General features: G+C 44.5%; 1 protein-coding gene across 1 annotated transcript in view; it reads right to left on the bottom strand.

Moving 5' to 3' along the window:
* The window catches only part of TMEM132D (transmembrane protein 132D), a 341293-nt gene that overhangs the window by 52825 nt on the left and 261574 nt on the right, over positions 1–26894 (bottom strand). The window contains exon 5 of the mRNA XM_075568700.1: positions 23800–23943. Within this exon, the coding sequence (XP_075424815.1) occupies positions 23800–23943 (144 nt within the window). The remainder of the gene's footprint in view (positions 1–23799; positions 23944–26894) is intronic.

Raw genomic sequence — 26894 nt, 5'->3', positions numbered from 1 at the left:
GACTTGGTGCCCCAGCCATTGCCAAACCAATTGCGTCCATAGTCAACTCTATCCTGTCTGCAGGCCATATGTCACACTTGCCTCTGATCCGCGCGGAGACCGACTCAGGGAAGCACCACGGGGCAGAGTCATGCGCCCACGCACTGCCAGGGCAGTGCAGGCGCAGCGGCGTGATGGCGGACCTCCGCGAGACGCATCGCGCACGCGCACGGGTTGCTCGGCAACCAGGAAGCAGGAGAACGTGAGGGAGCTGCTGGAACCTCCCACAGGCGGAGACTTGCTGAGTAAACCGCATGACGTCATCGCGACGCGCATCGCGCACGCGCGCGGGTTGCCCGGCAACCAGACCTAGCATCAGGAAAGCCTAATTGCAAGCTGTTTTTGATCAGTGTCTCTCTGACACCATTGGTGGACCAGAACACACCCCTGCAAGGTAATTGGACCCTTCCCACATATATACCTGCTACTGCCTGTCCTTCATTGCTGAGCATAAACTCCTGTTTATGCATTGTGCTCACCGCTGCTGTCTAGTTTTGTCTTGAACTTTGTCTGACCTGTTTGACCCTGCCTGTTACTTGGATTTCTACACTCTCCAGCACTTTGACCCCGGCTTCGTTACTCGACTACTCTACCTTCTATTACACAGGACCTTGGCTACGAAACTCTACCTACCCGGACTCTCCAACCCTGGAACACGGCAAGTACCCTGACTACCCTGACCTCTCCAACCCTACGACGCGGTGCGACTAGGACTACGCATTCCGGACAGGACTGCGTGGTTGTGGGTCGGTGCCTATACAACCCCACCTCAGCCCCGCGGTCTTTCGTCCTGTTTGTGGTGAGCGCAGCGTGACACCATATCCCTAAGACCTGGAAAACTGCCAAAGTTGTTCCAATCTTCAAAAGTGGGGACAAAAACACTGTCTCAAACTACAGGCCAATCTCACTTCTCCCAATTCTATCCAAAGTTATGGAAAAATGTGTCCACTCCCAATTAAGCGATTTCTACACAAAGACAAATTTCCCTAGCTAATTCCAGTCTGGGTTTCATCCCAAACACTCCACCGTAACTACCCTGCTAAAAGTTTGCAATGAAATCCAGTGTGGAATGGAACGGGGACAACTCACTGGTGCAGTATTCCTAGATTTTGCAAAGGCTTTTTGACACCGTTGATCATGCTATCCTGCTTAACAAACTCCAGAGCTCTGGAATAGGGAAACATGCTTTAAACTGGTTTCAGTCTACCTATCAGGAAGATCCCAACATGTGTCCATCTCAGGCTCTAACTCCAACCCTCTGGATATCACCTGTGGTGTCCCGCAAGGCTCTGTTCTGGGGCCCCTACTCTTCTCAGTGTTCATTAATGATCTTCCCACAGCTTGTAAGGAAGCCTCAATACACATGTATGCAGATGACACAATCCTATATGCACACAGCCATAGCCTCTCTGACCTTCAACACATACTTCAGTCTGACTTTTTGAGACTCGAAAACTGGATTTCTCAAAACAAACTGTTTTTAAACACTGACAAGACTGTAACAATGGTATTTGGGACCAAGACTAAATTTGTAAAGTTTCCAGTGACTGAGCTCCTGATTAGAACCAATGCTAACACCACCCTAACACCTGTCACTAGTTTTAAATACCTGGGCTTATGGTTTGACTCCCACTTAACATTCGGGATGCACATTGATACCCTGACAACCAAGACCTATGCCAAACTAGGGGTACTTTACAGGAACAAATCCTCCCTAAATCTCCTGGTCAGAAAGCGTATTGCACAGCAGATGCTAATGCCAATTATTGACTATGGAGACATAGTATATGGCTCGGCTCCTCAAACCCACCTTAGCAACTTGACACCCTCTACAATTCAATTTGTCGTTTTGTTCTCCAATGCAACTACAACACACATCACTGCGAAATGCTCAAAGAACTAGATTGGTCATTACTAGAGTCTAGGCGCAAAGTTCACCTTTCTTGTCTCACCCTCAAATACTTTCCTGGCAAGCTACCCAGCTACCTGAACAAGCTCCTCACCCCTACCACATGCAGCACCTATCACCTGAGATCAGACTCCAAAAGACTATTCATGGTCCCAAGGCTCAACAAAGTATCCGGACGTTCCTCCTTCTCCTTCCGTGCACCCCAAAACTGGAACAACCTACCAGAGACTCTCAGATCCACCACCAGTTTACGTTCTTTCAAAACTAAGGCTGTCTCACACTTTAATCTGGTCCGTAACTGTTTCATACGCTCATAATATATATTTTCTTTAACTGTGCACGCAATGTCTTGTATATAATGTATACCTTGTTCATTTATGTAACTGTACTTGTAACCATGTATTATTTGTTTTACTCTGTGCCCAGGACATACTTGAAAACGAGAGGTAACTCTAAATGTATTACTTTCTGGTAAAATATTTTATAAATAAATAGCTCAGATGAGACATGAAACCATTTAGAAGTGCATGACGACTTATGGACATTCATAGCAGGTGAAAATAAACTGTGCAAGACACGAAGTAGCATCACGCACCTGGGAGAAGCTCAAAACTCAGCCCACCTTGTTCACAATATCACTTACAAATATTTCCCATATTTATAAGATGCCTGATTTGTATGAGAAATATTCTTGTTCATCTTTACTGCCTATAAATACTCTCCTTATAATACCCTTCCTCGGCTTAACCCTTTGGGTGCCTGTGAAGGAATGTATAGGAGAATAGTGAGTGAAAGGGTTAGGCTTGCTCACTACTCCAGGCCCAGGAGACCATACCCAAACTTCCAGGTCTACCTAGAGAGCAGGGATTGTTCCCAATCACCTGATTGGGACTGGAGGTTAAGATGGTGGTGGCCTACTCCCTGAGGTCAATCTTTTACAACCTGTGAACGAATACGTTCCCCAGTGTGGAATTGAACATTAGGTCGCGATCAAGTCACCACCAAGGAACCCTTCGCCGTGCGGCTACATGCTAGCGGCGACTTGGTCACATTAAAACGGCCCTAGACTATCCCAGAGGGCTTGTCTGGGGAAGAGCTCAGACCACCACCTTGTACCAAACAGAACGACACTTTGTTTTTATGGCAGAGCTGTTCTCCATTTGTTTTGTGGTTTTGACGCTGCTGTTAGAAGTATACTGCAACCTGGCTTTCAAAATCCGGGAAATACATTTCCTTGAATGAAGTCCTTACTGACCCTAACTAGGAGGCTGCTCCTTCCCAGTGCCCTATAGACGTAGCTAGTTGTGAGGATTTGCTGTTCCGGCGTTCAGGGACCATCCCCTCACCTGGCTGTACGTCGTGGGCGCTCGTCTTGTCTACCCGCTGATGCGCGCGGTAGGCTCCGTCCCCTCTCTGTTGTTAAACAACACCAGCATGGCAGTGACGCGCGTTCCAGGCTCCGCCCCCGCTCTGATGTCTCAAGGAACCGGCGTGGGAGTATCACACACTCCAAGTCCCGCCCTCTGAACCCTGTGACACGTGCGGGCTGTAAGTAACCTCCTACCTGATCGGCTGCATCATTGGACAAACCTGTGTGTACCAGCAGCCTATGACGATTAACTTCCTGGTTACACCCCTGCTTGCTATTGGAGCCTCCTTCCTTATATACACTGCACTTTCAGCTTACCTTTGCTGAGCATAGTCAGTGTGACGCTGTGCCGTGCTGCATTCTGTTCCTGATACCTTGTTTTGCCTTGTCTGCCTGATTAACCCTTTGTTGCCTGAACCCTGCTAGTTTCTTGGACTCCGCTTCTCTCTGCACCTGACCTTGACAAAGTCCCCCGATGATCCGCTCTTCTACAATCCTGACCTTGGCAAAGTACCCCAACGATCCGCTATTCTCCAAACCTGACCTGGCAAGTATATACGACTACTCTGCACTCTATAACCCTGATCCGGCTTGCACGACCAATCTACATCCTAGGCGCGCCCGCGTGGCTGTGGGTTGGCGTTTTTCAATTCCCTACCTCAGCACCGCGGTCGCACTTTGTTTTTGTGGTGAGCTACGCGTTACAGTATGCTCAGCCCTAAAAACTTCGACCCCGCTGAGGTAGGAAGAGTCCTGAGCACGCACGCCAACACTTTGTCTAGCATTGAGGAAAGACCATCATATGCAAACTATCCAGGAGAATTTTAAAACTCTCACTCTCTCTGTACATGAATCCCGGCCTGTTCCTAGTTCTGCCACTCCTGGGGAAGTTATGTCCGTTCCTCATTCCTTCCATGTACCCCGGTTAACTACGCCCAACCGTTATGGAGGGGACCCCCAAGAATATCGGGGGTTCTTGAATCAATGCTTCATTCAATTTGAGATAAACTCCTCCCGCTTCACCTCTCCACGCGTCAAGGTGGCGTACATTATTTCTCTCCTCACAGATGACACACTTGCCTGGGCTTCTCCTATCTGGGAACGAAGGTCTGATCTCACTCATATATCCCAAGGTAATCGTCCTGTGGCAAAATATGCACTTGAGTTTAGAACCGTTGCCGCAGAGACGGACTGGAATAATGAATCTTTGTCTGCTGCATTCTGGCGGGGCCTCTCTGAAACCCTAAAGGACGAATTGGCGACTTTCGACCGTCCCACGGATCTGGAGGACCTTATCGCCATCTGCATCAGAGTGGACCACCGTCTTCAGGAAAGGAAAGCAGAGAGAGTACACCGCAGATCATTCTCATCGAGAATCACTCCGGTTCAGGTGAGCATGACGGAATTTCCTTCAATGGATACTTCTGAACCCATGCAACTGGGAGGTACGAGTCTCTCCAAATCAGAGAAACAACGTCGCCTGAATGCGGGTCTATGTCTATATTGCGGACAACCTGGACACCTGGCCTACTCTTGTCCCAATAAGCCAGGAAAACGCGAAATTCCCATAAGAATTAGGGAAGTCTCACTGGGAACCATTTCTCTCTCTCCTATTTCTGTTGATAACCCTTCTAGAATCCTTCTTCCCATCACTCTCTCTGGGAATGGGTTTCATGTTTCCACCCAGGCCTTTCTCGATTCCGACTCTGGGGGCAACTTTATAGATCAAGGCTTTGCTGAACGTCACAATATCCCCCTCATACCTAGGAAGAAACCTATTGGACTTGAGGCCATTGATGGAAGACCGCTTCAGCCAGCCTTTATTTTACTGGAGACCAAAGTACTTCATCTCAAGACAGGTACTGATCACCTGGAGGACATCCAATTTAATGTGATTCATACGCCTTCCGTAGCAGTAATCCTTGGCCTTCCCTGGTTACAGATTCATAATCCTCGGGTGGATTGGCTAAATAAGGATCCCATTCAATGGAGCTCTTTTTGTACCAAGAACTGTATCATTAAATCCAGTAGCATTTGTGGTACTACCCCGGCCGAGGCAAAGGAAAGGGTACTTTTGCCTGAGGAGTATGCCGAGTTCAGCGACGTCTTCGATAAAGTTAAGTCTGAGGTACTACCCCCACATCGTCCGTACAATTGCCCCATTGAACTACTCCCAGGTTCTTCTCCCCCTAGAGGGGCTTCCTACCCTTTGTCCATGCCTGAGACCAAGGCCATGCGAGAGTATATTACTGAGAATCTCCAGAAAGGTTTCATACGTAACTTTACTTCTCCTGTGGGTGCCGGTTTCTTCTTCGTCAAGAAAAAAGACGGTTCTTTACGCCCTTGTATTGACTACCGGGGTCTCAATAAAATCACCATTAAGAATCGTTACCCTCTTCCTCTTATATCTGAGCTCTTCGATTGCCTACAAGGCGCCAATATCTTCTCTAAGTTGGATCTACGTGGAGCCTACAACCTCATCAGGATTCGCCAGGGTGATGAGTGGAAAACTGCTTTTAACACCAGAGATGGACATTACGAGTACTTAGTCATGTCATTCGGTCTGTGTAATGCCCCAGCTGTGTTTCAGGAGTTTGTCAACGAAATCTTTCGGGACCTTCTCAATTCTTTTGTGATCATTTATTTAGATGACATTCTGATTTTCTCCAAATCCAAACAAGAACATGTGTCCCATGTAAAGCAGGTACTTCTTCGCCTACGAGAAAACTGACTCTTCGCCAAACTCGAGAAGTGTCAATTTAACCAAGCCTCCACCGTTTTCCTTGGATACATTATCTCCAACACTGGACTTACTATGGATCCTGCTAAGGTCAAAGCGGTACTGGATTGGCCTCAATCTACCACTCTCAAAGCCATTCAACGGTTCATCGGATTTTCAAACTATTATCGTAGATTTATCCAGAACTTTTCTTCATTGGTAGCTCCTATTACTGCCTTGACCAAGAAAGGAGCTGACCCTACTTCTTGGCCTCCCATGGCCATTTAGTCCTTCTCTCGTCTTAAGAGTGCATTTGTCTCCGCACCTATCCTTATTCATCCTGATCCTAAACTGCCTTTCACCCTAGAAGTAGATGCATCAGACATCGGTGTTGGTGCTGTCGTTTCCCAGACGAAGAATCCTAAATCCAGATTGCATCCCTGTGCATTTTTCTCCAAAAAAAATTCTTCCGCTGAGTGCAATTACGATATCGGGAATCAGGAACTCCTGGCTGTGAAATTAGCACTAGAAGAATTTTCTGGAGGGCACTGAGAATCCCATAACTATCTTAACAGATCATAAAAATCTATTATACATTGAAGGGGCACGTCGTCTTGGAGCCTGTCAAGCCAGATGGTCATTATTCTTTTCAAGATTCAATTTCATAATATCATATCTGCCTGGAACAAAAAATGTCCAGGCTGACGCCCTTTCCTGACAATTCTCTTCGGACGATAAATCTGAGGATCAACAAATGCCTATTCTCCCTGCTAAGTGTATTCTTTCTGCAACCACCTTCAACGTTCTCAAAGATATTGTACGACAACAAGATCACACCCCTGCAGATCTCAATATTCCCGAGGGTCATCTGTATACCTCTCCTACGCACCGCAGGAAAGTTCTCCAATGGAGTCACTCCTCCAGAGCCGCTGGTCACCCAGGTACCAGGAGAACTTTAGATCTGATTTCCAGAACTTTTTGGTGGCCCGGGATTCAGAAAGATGTCAAGGACTTCGTAGCCGCGTGCCCAACTTGTGCCAGGACTAAGACTCCCAGGAATCTTCCTTCAGGACTTCTCCAGCCCCTTCCTGTTCCCAACCAACCATGGACACACCTGTCCATGGATTTCATTGTGGATTTACCGGTATCCAAGGGCATGAATACGATCCTGGTGGTCGTGGATCGATTTTCTAAACAGTCCCACTTTATACCTCTCAAAGGTCTTCCCAATTCTTCCAAACTGTCCGATGTTTTCATCAGAGAGATCTTTCGACTTCACGGAGTACCCCTGGTTATCGTGTCTGATAGGGGTTCACAGTTTGTGTCTCGCTTTTGGCGTTCTTTTTGCCTAAAACTGGGCATTTCTCTACATTTCTCCAGGTACCACCCACAGACGAATGGTCAAACTGAAAGGACCAATCAGTCCCTAGAACAATACATAAGATGTTTTGTTTCAGATTCCCAAGATGACTGGTCCGAACTTTTGCCCTGGGCAGAATTCGCCCATAACAATGCACAAAGTGGATCTACTCTGGAATCCCCATTTTTTGTAAATTACGGGTTCCATCCTTCTACACTCCCTCTCTCTGTATCTTCATCAGTGGTTTCCGCGACAGACGACAGGATTAAAGCATTGCAAGATCTTTGGAAAAAGGTTCAGGCAAACATCAAGACAGCTACCAATAGGCAGAAGACCCAGGCTGATCGCCACCGTAGACCTGCTCAAGAATTCAAGATTGGCGACAAGGTTTGGCTCTCATCCAAGAACATCAGGCTGAAGGTACCATCTACGTGACCACACGTGGAGGACAGGAGAGTGAACAGAGACAGCCCCAGCGCGCGGGTCTGATATCTCAGAACTGAGATTACCCTTCATACTTCCTATGTGATGCCCTACTCCTGTGATAGACACCAGATCGGGGATTATTAAAAAAAATTTATATGTAAGTTACTAATTTTATTATTTGTTGCTAATACAATATCTATCTCTCATCTTGGTGCGCTTTTGTGTTTTTTCTTGTTTTGCTGATATTGGTATCACCATCGGGGTTCCGGTGGAGACCACATTTGGAGGTGGGGGAGACACCTCATAAACACAGAAGCAGCAAGAGAACTGAGAGGGATCAACAATCCAAGCTTAAAGAGCCAGAGCGCGGACTGAACTTTTCATTGAAGGTACCATCTATGAAGTTTGCACCCAGATTTCTCGGTCCTTTTTCTATCTCACAAAGGATTAATCCCGTGGCGTATCATCTCGCGTTACCTCCCTCTATGCGGATCCCATCCGTTTTTCACGTCTCATTGCTTAAGCCAGTGGTCCAGAATACTCACTCGGTAAATTCGCCTCCCACTTCGTCTCATATGGTACAAGGCCAACCGGAGTATGAAATACAATCCATTCTGGACTCAAAGTTCTCAAGAGGCTCATTACAGTATTTGGTACACTGGAAGGGTTACGGCCCAGAGTAAAGTTCCTGGGTTCCTAGTCATCATGTTCATGCTTCCAGGATGATCCGTAACTTCCATTCCAAATTTCCGGATAAGCCTTCATGGAGTCGCCCGGAGGTCGCTCCTAGAGGGGGGGGGGGTACTGTGAGGATTCGCCTTTCCGGCGTTCAGGGACCATCCCCTCACCTGGCTGTACGTCGTGGGCGCTCGTCTAGTCTCCCCGCTGATGCTCGCGATAGGCTCCGTCCCTGCTCTGTTGTTAAACAACACCAGCATGGCAGTGACGCGCGTTCCAGGCTCCGCCCCCACTCTGATGTCTCAAGGAACCGTTTGTGGTGAGCTACGCATTACACTAGTACGCCTTGGGGTCTGGAACTCCAGGGGCTCCATGATGTAGTAGCTGCATCATAATCTTCCTGCTCATTTTTCATGGGGAGATTGAGGAGCGCAGAACGCAATAAATGAGGACGTGGAACGTTATCAGTGATTGAGCGATCACAAGTGTTGAAAGGGTTCCAGAATTATCTAATTCCAGTGACATACTGTATTTAAATTTGCAGTTCAAGCAATATCCTGCATGTGTGTTTTTTTTAATAAATCAGTTCTGTAGTAAGAAAAAATACTTTTAGCATTTTCTGTTTTAAAAAAAACAACTTTGAAAGACCAATTTTCTTGTATTCTATTTTAACAAGCATGCTTGTTCCTATAGCAACGATTTACATTCCCCATATTTAAAGATGTCGCCAAACTTTGCCGATCAATAGACGGAGAACGAATTGACCGGCAGCTATGCAGTTCTTTAGGTAATTAGAGATTGCCCACATGAAACTATTGAAGTAAAAAAAAAAAAAAAAAAAGACTGAACTGCAGCTTTAAGGGGTTCCATTTGGGTAATTGAACGTTTTTTTTTTAACCAAATATGAAAGCTATGCGTATATTTAAATTATTTGTAAAAGTGAGAGTTGAGAGGGGGTGATTGCCTCTGGCTGCTCCCTTGTGTGAGATGTCCCTGTGTGATCAGCAAGAGCTTGTACAGCCAGAGTCCCCTCTCCCCACCTCTTTACTGGCTCACTGATAAGGACGGGGAGGGGAAAACACATGCAGGTTTTTGTCCTATTTGTTCATAAATCTACTGTATATTAAACTCAGCATTGTTACCAATGATTGAATTTGGAAAATGATGTTGTTGTTGGCTTCTGGATACAAGGTAATTCTCTACTTTGTAATACTGTCACACAGAGCTTACACATATTTGAATCAGTATCAACAAGACTATGCCTGCATTAATTAAGCACCAAAAAAACACAGTGTCTCTTTAAAGAGACCATTTGGAGTGTCCATGTTATGAGAACACAAATCAGAAGTTGTGCGTGTGGCTATGTGTTGGATCAAAGCATAAATTGTAGGATTTGGAGTAGTGTACTCAACGGATAAGCAGTAAAATCATAAAAGCGTGTCTGAAAGTGAACATATTTGATGATTTCCATACCTATTTTATCTCTTGCAATTAATATTCCTAAATAATTTAAATGTCATAACCTACAATTTGAGGGTTTAAAATTGTCTTTCCAAGCTCATTCCACTCCTATCATTGATAAAAAAAAAATGAATATTATTTATCGGTGTAAAAACAAAACAAGGCGACAAGCAATGGCTCAATTCAAGGAACGCAATCCATATATGGGTTCCAGGTTAACATCAATCTGTTCTGTGGAATGATGCGGGTGTCTGAAGGTTTCCAACTAACATTGCTGCCAATAAGCTAATGAAGTAAAAAGTACAGTTTATGTAACCAAAGTGAATCAGAAGATCAAAGTTGCTGCCTTTGCTTCCCCGAAGAGATGGCATGCCCCTTTAGGGCTGTTCTATAGAGTGTGCGCGTGCCGCACGCTTTTTGTGTGTATGCTGAGCTGTGAGCAGGTATTGTGTGTTTTTGTGTGTTTGTGTGTGTATTTGTATGTATGTATGTGTAATTTATTATTTGTTAAAAAAAAAACACTTTGGTAAAAATAAAATATTTATTAACATTGTGCAGACACACATACATACACACATACATACGTTTCAGCACCGGTAGCGGCGCAAAATCTTTATTTCCCCGTCTTCCCCGCTGTCGGCCGGATGCACACTCACTGCCGTGCGCGGCCCTTGCATAGAAGGACTGACTAACCTCAGCCAATTATAAGTGCTGCACACACGGTGTAACACACGTGGCCTCTATATAACAGCCCTTTTAATTCATAGTCACAAGCCAAAAAACTACACTAAGAAATATTTGAGTATAATAATCTGAATATTGAAATACTAAAGACTAGAAATGTGTCAATCCAAGAAATGTGACTTTGCTTAGTGACACCGTGTTCTGCTTGTCGTTGCAACAAAACGATTCATTCATTTGATGCACATTGGGGTACCAGACTGGGAGTCGAGTTGTGATTTGCCATAATATGGTCATTTTTTTTAAATGTCTGGCCATATCCCGGCACCCGTTGTGTAAATATTATGACATCAAAAGGTATTGCATGTGTAAGAATTAAGAGGAAGTAGCCATGTTTGTCCAGTTGTGATCGTGCTAAATAAATGAGTACATGAGTATTAGGTGATACCTTTTTTTACTTGAACTAACAATTGATAGTATAATATAAATATTGTCCTATCAATTGTTTAGTCCAAATAAAAACGGCATCACCTAGTACTAAAGTACTCATTAAATGTGTAAGGAAAGTCTGTCAAATAAATGCCGGACTTATGTTTTTGGCAATGCAAGACCTAGCAATGCCCCTATTGCAATCTCCCCCATGTCAGTGAAGTTCTGAGCTCTATTCATCCGGATACACTGTGACTTGTTAGCACATTAAACGTTTCTACTACAATTAGCACTTGTTGATTGGAGTTGGCAGGGGATGGAGCTGGCTTCATTGGGCTATACTGATCCAACACAGCCACTGCATGTCAGCGACTTTTTTTTTTTTTTTTTTTTTTAAACACCTGGATAAGCCGTCTTCACCACGCTGGAGAAGACTTCAGTCCCATTCCCACGTTCAATCGAATTGAACTCTTCTCCACAAAGGGAGGCTGTTCGCAGAATGCTGAATAGGAGTCGGAGTTATCCTGGGATATGTTGTGTTATCGGGGGTAAGAATTACAAGCACTACACCTGCATGTGGAGGTGAGGTGCTGGAGGACACCTACCTGGCACGAGTCCCTGTAGCCACCACCAGCTTCATAGCTTTACCCAAACGCCCCATGCCACCAGGCGTCCAGTCAGATATTTACAGTACCATGGTGCTATATTCCCTCCAACACTGTTCACATGTTCAGCGCTGGAAATGCACAAAATTACTATTTTAATCTCATAACCGCCAGCTTCTATTGTGTGACCTGTAAAAGCCACCTATTATTATTATTATTATTCCACATTTAAATATGAATAGTCCTTATCCTGTCTGATAGAGGCACCTCGATCACAATTCTTTCAGTGATTCACATTAGAGGAGCGAATGAGCTTGCCAACACGTTTCTGACTCCCCCATGAAGCTAACCTCCTGTAATGATTTATGTGTATGCCCATCTCAATTCTATAACAGCCCACTATTCTGCTTTCTCATTTTCTATTCTCGTTCTTTGTGGCTCCGTAATATAATTTTCTTAGCCAAGCCATGAACTGTCAGTTTGCATTTAAGAACTAAAATAAATGGCCATTCTAACTATACTTTTATGAAAATCCTGAAAGACAAATAAGAGTTCCATGCTGGCTCATTTCACCTGGAAAGAAATTGCAAGCCACTGCACGTAAGTAGGAAACGAATGGGTTAAATAAACCGAATGAGCATGATTGTGTTTTCCATGCGATCTCTTTCTATGTCCCATTATTTCCCAAATGTTTCAGTAGACCGACTTAAAATACATTTAATTTGTTCTCCAATGTTCTGGTCCCAGTTCAAGGTCATCTTCAGGTTAATTGTTGTATTTTGGGACCTACAAGTCTATTTAATAGCACCACCAAATGCAAGCACTGGGGCATCATCTTTAGGGATGTAGTATGGTATATGTAATTACAGGTTGTATTCCAGTCATCATTGTGCTTGAACCTCTGACCGTAATAATACCTGTGTGCCACTAACAGATTTTTCTATAGACATGGTGGGTAGCTGCATGAGAATTCCATTCTTGCACAGTATCCCATTTCTAAATTTAAAAAATCCCATTTCCATTAAAAAAAAAACAAGGAATTGAAAGCAGCCGTTCATGTTAAGGGATCAAGAAGTCATTTTTTTGTTTCTCTCTGCCCCTTCCAGAAAATAAACATGTTGCGATCTATAATAATGCTGAGGATCTGTACATGCTTCCCCCCAAGTATTCGCCAACTCGAAGCCCTTGCCAGGTCTACAAAACTACTTACTCACGTCCCACCTTTAATATTATCTACATTTCTACTTGTCACGATCGATTTTTTTTTTTTCAGGCGTGGAAAGGGAAAAAAAACTCTTCGGAGATGCACATTAGTAACATATTGCTTCATATGCATTCTGAAGAGAAAAAAAAAATTGAGTGTGCCGAGCACGCGCATGTTAAGTGAAACTTCTTTGACTTTTGTCACAGAAATTGTATTTGTGTTGGTGATGTTTTTAATTAAAAATCAAAAAACAATTTCATTGACAAAACGCAAATAAATTTGACTTGGAACACGCGTGCTCGGCACATATCCCCTATAGTAGCTGTTTGCACTAACTGTAAATTCCTCGTGTGTGTGTGTAATAGTGTGTCTGTGTGTGTGTGTGCGTGTCTGTGTGTGTGTGTCGGTGTGTGTGTGTGTGTGTCTCTGTGTGTGTGTCTGTGTGTCTGTGTGTGTGTGTGTGACAGTGTATGTGTGTGTGTGTGTGTGTGTGACGGGGTGTGTGACACAGGGGGTGTGAGTGGGTGGTCTGCGCTCCGTGTCCTCTAATCCTCTGCTGCCCATGCGCGACGCACTGCCGAGCTCCAGAAGCCTCTGCGCATGCGCGCCGGAGAACTCTGCTTCTGTTTGAGCGATGCTAGCCGCTTCTGCGCATGCGTGGCGTCCGTCAGCGGCGCCATCACTACTGCACATGCGCGGCATATGCGATCGGCGCCAGACAGTTATGTGCCCACAGATGAATGTGGACATGGAGGTAAGTGTTGGCCTCATCTGCCAGCACTGACGTCACTTGTGCCTTCCAACGGCCGTTAGGAGCGGCGCCGGCGACAAATATTTTATTACATTTTCACAGCTTACATGTCAGCGGGCGTGGGGGGGAGCGCGTCGTCGCTGCATGTCAGCAGGCATGTGGGGGGAGCGGCGGCCGTCAGTAGGAGCGCCGGCGGCTATCGCCGCCGCATGTAATTTTTAGGTTAGCAGGGCGGGTGGGAGCATGTCAGTGTTGGGGTCGGGCTGAGCCAGAACACAGCCCGGCCTCAACTGCCAGCACTTACTTCATGACGTCACATCCGTTTCATTTTCTGTCGCCACAATGCATTTTTGTCCCATTACGAATTAGGTGCCACTAAAGAAGTTTCACTTCAAAAACTTATACCATTAAACACTATAATTGCTCTTTCTAAAATAGCTTGACCTCTTCTTGTCTAGTATTTTTCTCATTCTCCGTTCACATTTGGACACCTTGTCCTCATTGCATTGTTGTCTCTGAGACAGCATTGAGTCATCCGTTTTCCCCCCGAGGATGACGGTTAATGTGACACTGCACCATGCCGTGCAGGGGTGTTTGAGTTAATACTGCAGTGAATTTCTTTATCCTGGAGGAGTCAGATCTCTAGCAGGACTTCTCAAACTAATCATCCATTTGCAGAGAGACCGAGCCAACAGAAAGATTGGCTGCAGCCCAAAGTACACAGAACGGAAATTGCATGCAGATTAAAAACAGAAAGTTGTTAATATACAAATATGTTGTTTTATCTGAAAATAAGGATGTTGGAGAACGATTTTAAATAACATCCAATGGTGTGCACTAAATGACAATAGAAAAGTCGTACTGTACTTGTCTTTAGGTTTGCCTGTCCTTTTTATGTAAGGGCTTATTTAATCACGAATTGTTTTATTGAACCAACAAAAAAAATGTGTTCACAGATGTTGTTTTGTGTTTCTGAGACTCTCTCCTTCAGATGTTGAGAAAGAGGGTATCACATCCAGCAAGGAAACTCTATTCAATCTGCTGAGAAACCGTCCATCCCTGTGCTGGAGACGAATGCAGCCCCATGCAAATAAACGGTGTTCAACTCTTTTTTCCAGCATAGGAAATAATCTCCACTGTAGTCAGTAGAGGTATAGGCCTCTCAATGGCCCAGATGTACTCATGGGTGCAGGGGTGGTCAACTTTAGTCCTCAAGCTCCCCCCCCCCCCCCCAACAGGTTAGGGGCATCGCCGCTTTAAATGCACTATTTAGTCAAATGGACCAAGGCCATTTTGTAGCAAAATTTACAAAAAGAGGTATTTTTTACTTTGCTCCTCTGTGTCAATATCTCCCTTGTCCACACAGATTAGAATCAGATTAAACTACACTATGCGTTACATTATTCTGCATCCAAAAAATGTGTGAGATCAAAGGGCGTAAATCTCTTTGTTTAGCAAATAAAATTCAGGCATAGAGATTGGAACCCAAATTGCCCCCCCCCCCCCCCGGCTCGGTTCCAGCGTCAAATGATGCCGTGGGGTCATGTGATGTTGCATTGTCATGGCAACGTGACGTCACGTGACCCCGCTGACGCAGAGTTACCATGGCCCCCCAGCTTGTGCACCCCTGCATTAGAACATAGCCTGAACTACAGTTACACAGCTACCACAATTTAATTATGATGTTTATTTTAGGGTCTCATTTAAGGGCAGAAACACGTCTTTGGAGAAAGTGGGAGGACTTTGATAATAAATCAGATCAGATTAAAATGAGAGATGGTGATTCACTTTTTACAAAATATTCATAGAAATACACCCTGGGATTTCATTGCATTAAAAACTGAAAATAAACCTGATGTTAATTTACATATTTTTATTACATCTACATAAAGTTACAAAAGCACCAGCAAGTTAGTTTGCCTGCTCAATTCCATGGATACATTCCCAAACAGATTACGCTGTGTGATTTAATCTGCATTGGGCTTTGCGTTCTACATTCATTTCTCAGGTTTTGGGCACAGGGGAGCTCCCCCAAAAAAATATATATTAAAAGCACTTCCATCAAATAAATGTTCCCTACCATTAATTGTTCAATGTATTTATTCATATACTGTACATGGAGGGACCTGTAAAATACAGCTGTTGCAATGCTTTGCTGTCTTGTCTAGCAGAGAAGAAGTTAATAACCAACAAAGGAAAGGTGTGGTAGTGACCCCGAGTTCAAATCTTAATGGCAGCTTCTTATGACGTTGGGCTGTCACTTCAGCACCGGTGACTCAGTCAGTCCCTGCTTCAGCACCGCTGACTCAATCAGTCACAGCTTCAGCACCGCTGGCTCCATCAGTCCCAGCTTCTGCACCGCTGACAATCAGTCCGAGCTTCAGCACCGCTGACCCGTCAGTCCCAACTTCAGCACCGCTGACTCAGTCAGTCCCAGCTTCAGCACCGCTGGCTCCATCAGTCCCAGCTTCAGCACCGCTGGCTCCATCAGTCCCAGCTTCAGCACCGCTGGCTCCATCAGTCCCAGCTTCAGCACCGCTGGCTCCATCAGTCCCAGCTTCTGCACCGCTGACAATCAGTCCCAGCTTCAGCACCGCTGGCTCCATCAGTCCCAGCTTCTTCGACTGAGCCACTGATTGAGCCACCTGTGCTGAAGTAGGGATAGCCTAAAAACCTTACCTGTTGGTGGCCCTTGCGGACTGGACTTGCCCACCCCTGGACTAAACAAACCCTACTGCAGTTGGGCAAGTTAAACCACCAGTTTTACCTTCTGCCCTCACACCCTCCCATTTTTGTTGGTGTTGCATGGTTGGAAGCAAGGGCCCCGGAGCTAACCCACATTAATTATAGCCCTGGGAACTCCCATGGTTTCAGAGATTCTAGGAAAGGTACACCAGTACTTTCTGGTATTTAAATACCGCACAACATGGGAGCCAATAGGAAGCCGCAAAAAATTGGCCCATGTGATGTGGGAGATTTAAACCCCCATTTTGTTTCCCCGGGGGGAGAATGAAACAGGGCACCTTTACCGGTTAGTATCTTGGGACCTGAGCGTCACTGGAGTTGAGAATTATTCTTTTTTAAGTAGGATGAGTTGCTCCTTTAACTGATGCACTCGGATTCCCTGTGTTTACAAATGAACTCCAATAATGCTGGTCAACTGCAGGACCACCAGCTAGAAAGGGGTCTAGGGGGTCTTATCATTTAGACAACCCTGTGCCCCATTCCACCGGGAAACCATCCTTGGTCACAGACTGCGGTCTTATTTTTACTTGTCCATGTTTAGTATTTACCTTTTGATGATAAGTCTACTTCAGATGTGTTCTCACATGTTGGCGATATTGATTTGATATGGATTGGCAGTATGTTTTAATAAATGTCAGCTGTAATAACTGGTGCCTTGGGGTCTCATTTAAGATATAAGTTCAACTAAAAACAAAAGGCATTATGGAATGATAAGGAAAGTAAATAGATTTTCAGAAAACATCAACATTTGGGGAATTCTAGTGGTGAAGGGCAGTGGACCCAGAAATGACTGATTTGTTTTCTACACCGTTATAGATTTCTGATGAAGAGATAGACATATCTGACATACACAATGTTATATACATGCTCTTAAACCTTTACAGGCATATGAAAGAAGTGGAGCGTAGAGGAGAGAATTCTCAGCCTTCCTCGGTGGGGAGGAATGTGTGAATGCCCAGTAATTGTACAGTAAGTCACAAGTGGCAATGTGACAAGATGTACTAGAACAGCAACTGTAATCCGAGAAATGATTCCATCCCTTGGAGTGGGATACTTGGCAACGTCTGCGTCAGAATACTGCTAAACAGGAATGGTGTTTGCATTGTACAGCATAACTGAGATAAAGCTGCCTTTGAAAAGGGAGATCAATGTTTCAAACCCAATTAGTGTTCTGTGTGTCCTCAGACAAACAGAGGAATGACTTTGTCTTCATGAACCCATAATGCTACTGTATGTGTACAATATGTATGTATGTATGTATATGTAGATACATACATATGTGTGTGTGTGTGTGTGTGTGTGTATAAAGAGATTACATCGGGTGCTATATCTGGTTACTTCGCATGGGTTACCATGACTCAGGGGCTGGATTCGGGCGGCTGGGTGATGAGGTTACAAGGTTGTAGAATAATGGGCGCCAGGAACTTTTGCAGTACAACAATCATTTATTCGTGTCCCCACGGACAGGGTCCGGTCATACACATGTTAACGATGTTGTACGGTACTTTATAATAGACAGACATGAATACAGCTCTTCCATCAGTGCCCACTCAACACTCACATGAAGGTACTTTGACTTAGTTGCTCTGAGTAAGTGTGGGAGCCTGACCCCCTTGTTGCTTCGAAACTATCATCGGTAGTAATCTGATTACTCTGGGCCCCTACAGGAATCCTGGAGAGTCTCTTACGTAACCCAATACCCGTTGCTGCTGGGAAACAGCCACTTCCATACAGACTGGTGAGGAATATTATCACTGATCCGCGGTTAGAGCTGATCTGCTGGCACATGGGAGCCCTTTTGCTGAGGCCTTATATATGGCCATTCCTTCCTTTAGGGATCTTAACAAAAGGGGGGTTACATACATACATACATACATACATACACATACATACACACACACTGCAAAAAATGGAGTGTTAATAAACAAAGTTAGATTACTTTATAAGGGAAAGAAAACTATTCATAATAATTATCTTTGTCACTTTAAATGTAAAATTCAATGTTATGTCACTTCAGAGTAATGCAATGTTTTCCTCATTCCCTACACGACAGAGGCAATCAAAATGTGAAACCAGTTTAACATGCCTTAGCTTTCATTCTGCTATGTATTTTATTATATGGAGTACTGGTTTTAATATGTTGCCCTTTGGAAAATTAAGGACAAATGTCTGCACAACTCTGATGCATTAAGTTGTCCATGAAGTGCAGAATAATTCCCGTGTCCTGCTCTAGTTAGTTTGGTTCCGACAACTCTGTCCAGTAAAACTTTCCTTTGGGTTGGCACGGTAGCAATTTATTAAACGTTTTGTAAAATGTTGCTGTACTATAACAAAGGGGCACTGGCTTCCTTGTTCTTTCTGACTTTAGTTGTGTCTAGAGAACTAGTCTTTAAGATCACTCTAAAGTACATTTAATCAAATTCAAGCAAAAGTACATTGCTTTACTGTGGTATTTAAATGACTGCTTTGAAGGTTCTGCTGCAAACTGAACGCGGCATGAATTTCCGTTGGCCCACATTAAAATGGCCTCCCTCAAAATGATATAATAAAGGGCATCAAAAGCACAAAAAGTTTAGTGTGTGGTTTGCCCAGTGAAACAATGGGGTTTTCAATGGGATTAAAATTACCAGTCATTTTACTGTTGGAATATACTGCTGCCCTTTGCCCTGCATGCACCGAGCCCTAGCAGCAAAAGGGTTAATAAGGGTTAAGGGTAGGGTATCGTGGTTTCTGTTCTCACTGCCTATTCTATGTGCTGTAAAGGTGTTTTCTCCTTCCCAAGGAATGGGGCTCCAAGCTTCCCTGACGACAAAAGACATCTCCGGGGCATATTAAATACAGTAGGACAGGAGCCTATGAATCCGTTACCATTGCCCAGGTTTTTTATTACCCAATGTCGCCTCGCCATCTGCCATGTCATTTCTCACACTTTTAATTGTCTTGTAAAATGAAAGGTCTGAGACATTATACTACCTGCATTGCTCTTAAGAGACAACGTCAAGGTTTATTAGCGAAGTCCCAAACCGATGCACTGAGATACATTCCCAACGAATGCAACTCCCAACCCCCAGCTTAAATATTACAGGGTGCACCAATGCAAGATGTCCTTGCAGTGTAAGACAATGGAGTATCGTAGATGCCAGTAAATGTCTGTGTTACATTTGCAGGGGGAAATGGAGAATAAAATAAACACATTGTGTGTGGAATCTATGTATCGAGCTCTTACAAAGTCACAATGCCTGTTACAATGTCACAATCCTAATAGGTTGGAATGAGCATCAAGAGAAAGTTTATTACAGCCGAATCAGTGGCAGAGTCCTCCTTAAACGTTGTGGATTTTGTTGGTACCCCCGGGGGTATAGATGCTGCATTCCATTATAATAGATGTTTCATGTAACTTTATCCTAACTTCTGCTGCTTCATAGATATACCTGATTTGTTGTCCTCCCAATTGTTCCCTATACAAGTCTAATACTTAATATATTAGGAGATTCCAAACTACTGACAATGGAGTCTATTCATTAAACTGCAAAAAGTGTATTTCCGGGCAAAAATTGTTGTTTTTGCGAGGATTTGCATTTAGCTGTAGTCATTAAACCCTTATCACATTTCCAAACCTCTGTTTCTGAAGCAGTTTTGTGCGATCCACGGATTTTGTTGCAAAATCACAAAAAAGTGTATGCCAAAAAGCAGCCGAACCGTGCGATTGCATAGATAATATTAATTAAAACAGCAGATTTATTAACACGTGAAATTGCATGAATTTTCCGGGCGATTTTGCATTGGCAGTATCGGAGTTTAATGAACAGACCCCCAAATGTCCATTCTATGTAAACTGCACTCTGTGATACATAGATTTCTATGTAAAGATAATCTATTGGTGGAAATGTGTATATATACACATATATAATGAGTCCTCGCTTACCGATCATTAAAGTAGAGAGGATTACAATTGCAGTACTTGGAAGATAATTGGGTAGGTCTTCACTTAGCAGTGTATTGACAAAGGCTGAAAATGATATAGATGTATGTTTGGATTAAACAGTATTGCCTCTTCAAAACATTTTGATAATCAGTCAAGTGTAAATGCAAGGTATTATTGCATGCAGCAAGTCTAAAGATACTTTTAACAGATTCAATAGTATGAATCATTTTCTTAATGAGTCTTCAATCATCTAGAAAATACGCCACTGTATGTTTTCGTTCTAATTAGGCTGGGGATAGTCATTTTGACATAACATGTTTCAAAAGTGTAGAAAAAGCACATCTATTCACATTAGAGGCACATACAGTAAAAGTGTGACACGTACCATTCTGAAGTCTTGTTATGAATGGACATCACAGAATGGGACAGAGACCTTTAATTAGCAGGCAATGTCCAAATGTTACATGTGAAGTCCTGCTAAAGTGTCGTCAAAAATCTGAAGAATATTTGTTATCATATATTATAGGCTAAAGGTGTTAAATTCCGGGCATTATTTAAATTCCTGCTCTGTGATTGGTTAAAATTCCAGGAATTATCCATTCAGTAATGGGCCGGAATTTTTGGCACCCTGCCAAGTTTCTCAGCCAATCAGTTCTCATTCACACAGAGTGAGAGGAGCTCTCAGTCAGGGTAGCTGATTGGACAGGAGGCAGCAGCAAGGCACTGACTCCTCCCCCAGGCTGCCTGCAGCCAGGCACTGACTCCTCCCCGCCTGCAGCCAGACACTGACTCCTCCCCCTCCCTGCAGCCAGACTCTGACTCCTCCCCCTCCCTGCAGCCAGGCACTGACTCCTCCCCCACCCTGGCTGAAGCCAGGCACTGACTCCTCCTCCACCCTGTCTGCAGCCAGGCACTGACTCCTCCCAATCCCTGCCTGCAGCCAGGCACTGACTCCTCCCCCACCCTGCCTGCAGCCAGGCACTGACTCCTCCCCCTCCCTGCAGCCAGGCACTGACTCCTCCCCCACCCTGTCTGCAGCCAGGCACTGACTCCTCCCCCTCCCTGCCTGCAGCCAGGCACTGACTCCTCCCCCTCCCTGCAGAGCGCTCGGCACAGGAGAGTGAGGGGAAAGGGTTGTGTGTCTGCTGTGTGTTTTGTGGATCTAGAGGGGGGCAGCAGAGTGTTTTGTTGTTGTGTGTGTCTGCAGTGTGTGTAGAGGGTGGAGGAGGTCTGCAGAGTATTTTGTTGGTGTGTGTTTTATGGGTGGAAGGGGGGGGGGCTGCAGAGTGTTTTGTTGGTGTTGGTGTGTGTCTGTCTGCAGTGTGTGGATTTACAGGGGGGCTGCAGTGTGTGTTTGTGGGTGTAGAGGGGGCAGCAGTATGGTGTTGGTGTCTGTGTTTCTGGAGTTTTGTGGATTTACTGCAGTGTGTGTATAGGGGGGGCTGCTGGTGGGTGTTGTGGGTGTAGAGGGAGGTAGCAGTATGTTTTGTTGGTTTATGTTTTGTGGGTGTAGAGAGGGAGCAGAAGTCTGTTTTGTTGTTGTGTGTGTAGTTGTTTTGTGGGTGTAAAGGGTGTAGGAGGGCTGCAGGGTGTGTTTTGTTGTGTGTGTCTGCAGTTTAATGGGTTTACGGGGCAGCAGTGTGTGTGTTGTGTGTGTGATTTGTGAGTAGTGGGTAGAGGAGGGCTGCAGAGTGTGCTTGTATACTGCACCGACACACTTTATTCGAGCAAATACCCAGTATGTACCTGGCAGATACCTGGAATGCGCCGCTCCTCACCTCTGACAAGCCCCGTTGCGTTTGCCTTCCCAGCCTGGGTTCATGCCTGGCTGACGGGCGGCTGATCTGTTAAATGATAATGATTAGGATTTAATAGGCTGCAATGCTTCGCGTGTCTACCAGATGGCATAAATTCATGAATTGTAATGCAGTATATATATATATACTGTGCAGTATTGCAGCCAGTGGGAATAAAATGCTTCAATCCCTGCCTGGAAAATAACCCAATATACTCGGGCAGAAAACAGTCACAAACCTCAATACACCCGGGTATACCCGAATTCGTGGGACTAGCCGAGCTCGAATAAAGTGTGTCGCTAGTGTATAAGGAGGGGGTTGCAAAGTGTGTGTGTTTGTGTGTATAGAGGGGTAGGGGCTGCAGAATGTGTGTATATAGAGGGGGCTATGTGTATGTACAATTTAATTTATAACATGTGCAGTAAAAGCAAAAGAATGTAGACGGCCATGCTAATAAAAATCAACATGGACTACAGAAGTGTTTCTTTTTTATGAAGAAAAAAAATAAGCCTACATTTAGCCTATAATAGTAATAATCACCTGAGAACAGGGCATTACTGGCCAATAATGCCCTGGCTGGGTTAAAGTCCCTCTGCCTCGCCTCGGGCCTTCAACTCTTCCAGCCAGGGCATTATTGGCCAGTAATGCCCTGTTCTGAGGGGATTATTACTTAATTATTTGCAGCATTAATAGCCCTACAGTGGTTGACTGAACCTCAAATGTTGCACTCAGAATGATTACAAAACAATATATTATTGGTTCGGAAACTCCAAATTTTGGAGGATGGTTAACCCCCAGTGAGAGGTAACGATTATTAATGGTGTCTTATTGATTTCTTAGCGTAATTAATACACCCGTTGGGGCTAATGTAACCAGGCAAATTTGAAGCAAAATTGATGCAAATGGTGGCATTCATCCTGCAGATCTGCATCAACGTATCCAGGTTTTTGCTCCCAAATGAGGCACCATGGTATGTCAGCTTGTGACTTTGGGAATGCGAGCAGGAGGAGTTTAAGAGGGGTAACAGCAGGGGTTCTCAACGCCAGTCCTAAAGACCCCCCAACAGGTGATGTTTTAAGGATATCCCAGCTTTAGCAAAGGTGGCTCAAAGACTGAGCCACTGATTGAGCCACCTGTGCTGAAGCAGGGACTCATTGAGCCACCTGTGCTGAAGCAGGGACTCATTGAGCCACCTGTGCTGAAGCAGGGACTCATTGGGCCCCCTGTGCTGAAGCAGGGACTTATTGAGCCACCTGTGCTGAAGCAGGGACTCATTGAGCCACCTGTGCTGAAGCAGGGATATCCTTAAAACCTGACCTGAGGGGGGGGTCTTGAGGCCTGGAGTTGAGAACACCTGGGTTACAGAATGAGCTGCATCAAACTCTGCTTATTTGTGTGTCGCACACCAGGGCTAGGGCATAATAAACATTTCTGGTTAACAATTTGTGCCACGTGTAAAAAAAAAATACACTTTCTTACACTTGACGCAAACAGCAAATGGAGCAACGCATCAAAACAAAACTTGTATCCAAACAGTTCTTCTCCTTTGACTTTGGTAACACCGTGGAACTTTGTAGCCTATTTCTAGTTGGGCTGATCGGATGGCAGCACGACCGAAGCCTTAACACAACATAAGCACGGACACTTCTCCAAGGAATGCGATAGGCAGCTGCAGCTGCTATCAAACACCGACTGAACTTACCTTCAATACATCTTCATCAGGCGACCTGCACTCCACCGCATCGGAGATATCTGTCAATGTTCCGACACTGTCTACAGAGACCACTTTAACGGGAACTGCCACGGTCTTCCCGGTGAGGATCGCGGTGTTCAGAATCTCCGCTTCCTGCAATACAAAATGACAGTTCTTTCTGTAAGTGTAACTCGTTCTGCTTTAAAACACCACTATGATTTCCTTTTATTTGAATTGTGGAGGACATGTTCTGCAGCATAAGGCTGAGTTCCCGCTGGCGCTGAGCGCGCTCATGCTTGAGAGCGGTGACATCAACAGCTCTCCAAGCATGAGCGCCGGGTGTCCTCGCTATTTCGGAAGCGCGCGCGCGGGGGGGGGGGCATAGCCGGCAAATTGAGCGCGCTTACCTTACTCAATGTGGATCGTCACACACGCTCACGCACTGCACGCACGCTCATGTGCGGGCACACACGCACACCCACGCTTGGCGCTTGGGGTAAACAATTTTTTTTACTTTCAAGCGCGCTCAATTTGCCGGCAATGCCCCCCCCCCCCCCGCGCTTCCAAAATAGCGAGGACACCCGGCGCTCATGCTTAGCAAGCTGGTGATATCACCGCTCTAAAGCATGAGCGCGGTCAGCGCTAGCGGGGACGTAGCTTTACTCTTCTGCCTTTTTCAGCAGCAGAGCGTGATCGGTTGTTTTTAATTCTGGTTCTTTGGGCCGGATCTACAAAAGGGTGCCAAGCGTTAGCCTGCCGTTACTCCCATTCAAATGAATATATCAAGCTTGGCACCCTTTTGTGGATCTGGGTGTCAGTTGGACGGAGTTGCTTGGCAAAACTGCTGGTAATTGCTGTAGAAAGCCTGGTTTGAGATCCCTTCGTGTTTGGCTTATATTTGGCATATTTAGGTAATATAAAGTAAACTTAGGATGTTTGAAAATTCTATTTCATTTTCTGCCACTTCATATAATCAATGAGTTTAAGCATAATCTTGACATAGTTGGATTTAAAGGGGATGCAGCTTCTATGCTTTTTAAATGCCATTGGATGTAAGAATATATTTTTTATGTAAAAAAAAGTATTCACATGGAGTACTTCTAAATACACATTAACCCTGTAATGTCATGAATTAGGTAACTGATACATAGAATAGTCTCCTTAATGTAATATCTATTATTCGTATATTTATTTATTATTTGTATATTTAAAGTGCTTTAGGTCTTCAATGGATTTTTATTTGTCAGGATACAGTAATTCTATTGCTTTTTGAATAGAGTGGTCTTTTTGGCTGAAAAAAATGTATTTAATGTGCCTAATTTTATTACAAACAAGTGTAAAATAACGTTTTCACTTTTTATTTATATATGATATGCAGCTTGTTCCAGACATGTATTTGATATACACACTGATGGCACAAAAATACATTCCTTTCAAGAAGTAATCCAGGCGGGCGGAAAGGGGGTGCCAGTAACCACTCCGCTCGGCTGGCAGGGATCACTTAATGGACGCTTTCTAAAACTCCCGTTGCCTGCGGGCCAATCGGAAGCCGTGACATCATCCGGTGCGGCTTCCTATTGGCCCACGTGACGTGGGAGCGTTAAACTTGCAGGAGATACCAGCCCCCACTATGGAGATATAAGTATCCACGGACGCAGAAGGTCCCCGAAGCTAAAATTAACGGGGTTCACTTCCGGAGACCCCCTGCTTCAATGCTGTTAAAAAAAATAGAAAAATGTGCCTGCTTGGATTGCTCCATTAAGTATGATGTATATGTAACGTATGATGTATATGTATACTGTAAGTATGCTGTATATGTATAATTATGATATATAAGTACAATGTATATGCTTCAACAGACAATCGTAGTGCAAAGTCAATGCAACTGTCAATAAGTATGTGTATTTGTGTATGTCTTATGCTTTAGGATTCCACATTATACAGTAGCTCCACATTTGTTTTTCACAGCTACTGGTGATAACATTCAGACTACTGTAGCTTCACTGTGAGTGTGTACACAAAGTGACAAGATCACCTTCACGTCTGCTCAAAGACTTTTACCATGTGTTGCTTGAAGACACAGAATAAGAAATGTAGCGAGAGCAAGTAACAAGAGTGTCTTTCTTCACCGAGCCTTTGGTGTTTGTTGACATGTGCAGGCTGACATCCCTCATAGGTATCCTCACAATTGTCACAGCATATTTCCGTCTATTGTGCCCATTGGCTACTATTCTATTTCAGGTGTAGATTGTAACATCTACAAATGGCTCATACACGGTGCTCGCAGAAGATGAGTGCTGGAAGCATGTCTGCTCTGTCATTTATTCCCTTGGTTCCCCTTTGAAATAGCTATACATAATACATATATTCTAGACTTCTTTAAGCTTGTTTATCTGCCCAGGGGGACCACCGCAGACATGTTAACTCTTGCTGATTTCCAGTGAGTCTCAATGATCTAGAGTCAGACTCACAGATGTTAGCATCGGTATATCACAGACCTCCACAAAGCCTTTCCACTAAATTTCCTTAGGGGAGGGGGGAGGCAGAGGGGGACAGACCCCAAATTCTCACTGATTTCTGTGCCTGACGGTTAAAAACTCTGGCACCACATGGCATTGATGGTCTTTCTGGCAGTAAATTAGGTTCTATAGCTACAGGTAGTGATAAAGCCACTGCAGCTTCTATATGTAATTATAGTTGTCTGTATCTAGAGATGGGTGGGGGGGTGGGGAGGTCATTTTAACGCCCCTTACAAAAAACAAAAGAACTACAGACTGGTAATCGCTAGGGGCCTTGATGCTAATCAGAAGCATCATCTGTTTTTGCTGGTACCTGCCACGATTCTCCTATTGCCAATATACACCCAACCATTTATAACAGAAAACAGAAAAGTAGAGATGTGCAAAACTGTCCCCCTTTTGGTTTGTAACATTGAAATCTTGCAAAATGTACGTTCCCCACCCCACCCCCATTCTCCCCTCCCAAAATTGCAATTGTTTCCCCAAAATTTGGCAGAAATTGCCAATTTTCAAAGACAGTATTACCAGCCTCACTCCGATGATAGCCAAAAGGTTGAAACAGCTGTCTGTGAGTAGGTTTACTGG

Source organism: Ascaphus truei, chromosome 13 (assembly GCF_040206685.1).
Source record: "Ascaphus truei isolate aAscTru1 chromosome 13, aAscTru1.hap1, whole genome shotgun sequence".
Taxonomy (NCBI): domain Eukaryota; kingdom Metazoa; phylum Chordata; class Amphibia; order Anura; family Ascaphidae; genus Ascaphus; species Ascaphus truei.
Note: the sequence above shows the minus strand (reverse complement) of the source record. Positions and strands in the feature narration are given on the sequence as shown.